Source organism: Trypanosoma equiperdum, assembly GCF_001457755.1.
Source record: "Trypanosoma equiperdum strain OVI genome assembly, contig: ctg_907, whole genome shotgun sequence".
Classification (NCBI taxonomy): Eukaryota; Euglenozoa; class Kinetoplastea; order Trypanosomatida; family Trypanosomatidae; genus Trypanosoma; species Trypanosoma equiperdum.
Window position 1 is genome coordinate 28,907 of NW_027124873.1, and position 3,622 is coordinate 32,528.

Here is a 3,622-nt window from a genome sequence, read left to right on the forward strand (position 1 = left end):
TGTGTGTGTGATATTGTTGTTAATGTTGTGGTTGACTGAAGTATTTGTAGGTGATTTGGTTGATAGGAATGTAATGCAACTGTGAGTGGAGGACACCTTCCATTAAGGATAGTGAAGTGCGTGAATACTTTAGTGTTACATTACTTCCCCTCGGACGTTATGGCCCGTCTTTTACACATATATTTGGATCTATCTGCACTCCCTTCCATTACTTGCCTGTGATGTGATGTTTAGGGAAGAGGGTTCTTTTTTTTTTTTAAGGAGACCCATAACAAAAAGAAGAGGAGAAAGGCAGAAATGTGGACGACAGCTGTGACATTTTGTTCATCTTTCCTCGTGTTAGGTACCTCCAAGCGACTGTTTTACACAACATATCACGTAACCGCAGGGTCACATAAATCTAGAAGCAGCACTCTCTAATACGTGTCTTATCGTTTTCATTATTTTGTTTTTGCTTTCTGTGAATTGTATTGCCGAAAGCAATTCAATTACCTCCTTTTATATACATATATATACATTCATGTTTCTTTTATTCTTTTCTTCATATCTCTTTTTTTTTTCCCCCTTGTCGAATAGCGACGTGTACCTTAAGAACCGTCACCCTTCAACTAACGTTAACCACCGAGGGAAGGGAAGAGTTGCAGGAGGATTGTAAGCCTCCTCTGTCGTAGCTTTGTAGCGCCTGTTACCTAACGATCAAAGAAAAGATATTTTCACACATAGCTCATATTTGTACTGTTTTCCGTGTTTTTCTTTCTTTCTTTCTTTTTTTGTTATTGTTGTTGTTTTGTTGCTTGCACCAGCTACGGACGTAATTCTCTTTCCATGCGCCTGGCTGTAAAGCAAGAATCCTTCCGTTTGGAGGTACTGATGAGTCGCTTGCAGTCCGAATGTTTTACATTTTGCTGCAAGAATCTCAGCAGTAAAGAGTTAACCATGGATGAGGTGAAGTGTGTGGAGCGTTGTGCGGTAAAATATTTGCAGGCAAGCGATATTATCAACCGAGCACTCGATAAGGGGGAGTCGGGTGGTGGTGCTGTGAAGCAAATGTTGAAGTTGTAGAGCGACACGCAAAAGGGATTTTATGGTCAAAGACGAGGCATATAATCAAAGGAGAAGTGAGTTTTATTTCCCACAGGAGACCGAAAGAAAAAAATAATAATAACAGAAACTATCACCACAGTCGCAGTTCCCACAGCATTAACCAAATGGTGTGCATGTGAGGAAAGATGTGAGACGTGTTTACTGTTACGATGGCATTTCGCAGTCTTATGTGTAGTGGCAAATGCAGAGTGACATTCGAAAAATATTGTGAGTGGCAACTATGACACCAATGGACTTTGAGCCGGAAATATTCTTCTTTCCCTCTTACTCCGTGCAATTGCAGTTATTTTGAGCCGCTGTGTGACTTGTTTTTTTTTTTTTTCGGACCTTCAATTACCCAACGCAAATAAACTATCGGTAAACAAGTTAGTGAAGTAACTGCTCTCGGAACAGTTACTTTTGAGGAAAACATGCGGGAGGAGGGTCCTGATGGAAAGGCACAAAATTGACATGCAGATGTTTGTTTGATATTTGGGAGTATGTGAAGGACTAACAGCAAATTTCATAGTGAAGGTCGCACTTATGAAGAAAAAAAAAAAAAGAGCTTCGCCAACGGTGACGAGGAAACCAACCCTCTTCTTCGAATGGAAAACTGGCCTAACTGCACGTGAAACAGAAAAACCAAAACAGAAACAAAATGTAACCGAACGGAAGAGCAAAACAGCAACACTGTTAGCGGAAGTAAAGGCCAATTTACCGGAGACCACATATATTTGTTTGATGAACTGCCGTTGAACCCTGTTAACACATCTTCTTACCTTCTTTCAAGTATTGTCATCACTTGACCGCAATAATTACTGTTCGCGAAACGGATATATTATGGTTGTGGAAACTATGATACAAATAAAAAACTCATGTGTTGATTGTATTTGCGAAGATGTTGAGGTCACCTTCTACTCTCCACACTTGATGATGATGATGATTATTATTATTATTATTGTTATTATTATTATTGATTTCTTGTTAGGTTAGGAGGCGCAACTGACATATATACTGTTAAATATTGGTATAATTCCATACACACACACACAAGTGGTGGAGCCAACGTCAAACAAAACAGATTAGTAATAACAATTTAGAGAAAGGAAGAGATATAACAAAAAATATATATATATATATATAATAAAAACAATAACAGCGATGGCTTGCCGTCGTTCCTTAATGTTGTTGCTTCTATTCGCAGCGGCAACTTCGTCCCTTCTTGCAGCCGTACCAGCCTCTGCCACGGAGGCGGATGGGGCCGCCAAAACAGCGGAGAGTGACGACGCAGAGCGTGAAGGGGAAGCAGAAGAGGAAAAATTGTTTTTACCTACAGTACAAGCCATTTTCCCAAAGGTTCGTGGAGGTTCGACGCCCACTTTTCACGCAGGCTCGCGTGTTGATGCACTAATCGCATTTCGTAACAACGATCAACGCCAGAACAGCACCGTCCTTCTCGTTTCCGCCAGTGTTGCCCCTGCACACACGCCTAACCAGATCTTGCAGAACTTCTCTGCCATTCGTCATGCACGTATTGTTCAGTACAGAGAATCCGCAAGTTTTCACTACACCTTCACTCCGCATGCTCTGCTGGAACCTAACGACTACCACCTTATCGTTGGTGTTTACTATAAAAATGGTGAAACCGAGCAACCCCAATTTGTTGCAGCATTCAATGAAACAGTGGCCATTGAAGCGTCTCTGGATACGGATCCTTCAACCATCCTTACATACTTGACACTGTTAGCCATTACTTGTGCTGTCGTGTACGTATTGGCTTCCAAATATGGCATCCTTTCTCTTCTACGTGGCAAAAATGAATCGAGTTCAGAGCGTCGGCGTGTGGAGGTTGGGACTAAAGGCGATGGCTATGATCCGGATTATGTGAGTGAAGAACACTTGAGGTACAAGGAGGCCGTCCTCATGCGACGCAGTTCCCAATCACCGAAAAAGAAGAAATGATTCACATCATCAGTCGTAACCCGTGTAACGCCTGTGGGGAAGAGAAACTGATTGAGTTCTTTTGTTCCTTCTCTTTTAGTGTGGGTGGAAGATGGCCGCATAATGTGGAGGAATGCAACGTGTTTGTGAGTGCGAGGGAAGAATGAAGAAGCTGATGCATCGGGTGGGGAGGCGTACCGTACGGTGACCAACGCGTACAAGTCGGAACGGAACATATAATTTTGAGAGGGGTGAAGGGAAGATGGAGGGAGGGTGTGCTGCAACGCAATGAAATACGAGGGAAAATGGATGGATAGGTTTAACGGAGAATCAAATGGCAGAAGATCCATTATCATAAATTGAAAAGGGGAAAGAGTCGAGGTTAAACTGGTGGAACCAATAAATGTGAGGAAAATATGCGGGGAGGGGAGCAATAAATGTGCGTTGATATCGCAGTTTTCTATACTTTTTTTTTTGAGCTGCATATCGCACTTTTATGTGCCCTCCCGCTTTTGTGCTGCTTCTCTTTGTTGGTTTCCGAACTAGGTGCCCTTTCTACTGGTTGCTGATTGTGTGCTAATTGTCCTCTTTTTTTTTT

The 3,622-nt window shown here is 42.1% G+C and overlaps 2 protein-coding genes across 2 annotated transcripts; both read left to right on the forward strand.

The window, feature by feature from the left end:
• Positions 1 to 825: 825 nt before the first annotated feature.
• Positions 826 to 1,062, forward strand: TEOVI_000446000 (Tim10/DDP family zinc finger, putative; the record flags this gene model as incomplete). The annotated part of the gene is made up of 1 exon (XM_067227228.1): positions 826 to 1,062. One exon carries the CDS (start codon positions 826 to 828, stop codon positions 1,060 to 1,062), a length of 237 nt encoding a protein of 78 aa, XP_067083329.1.
• A 1,182-nt stretch (positions 1,063 to 2,244) lies between these two features.
• TEOVI_000446100 (translocon-associated protein (TRAP), alpha subunit, putative) lies at positions 2,245 to 3,045 on the forward strand (the record flags this gene model as incomplete). Its single annotated transcript, XM_067227229.1, has 1 exon — positions 2,245 to 3,045. One exon carries the CDS (start codon positions 2,245 to 2,247, stop codon positions 3,043 to 3,045), a length of 801 nt encoding a protein of 266 aa, XP_067083330.1.
• Between the last annotated feature and the right edge of the window lie 577 nt (positions 3,046 to 3,622).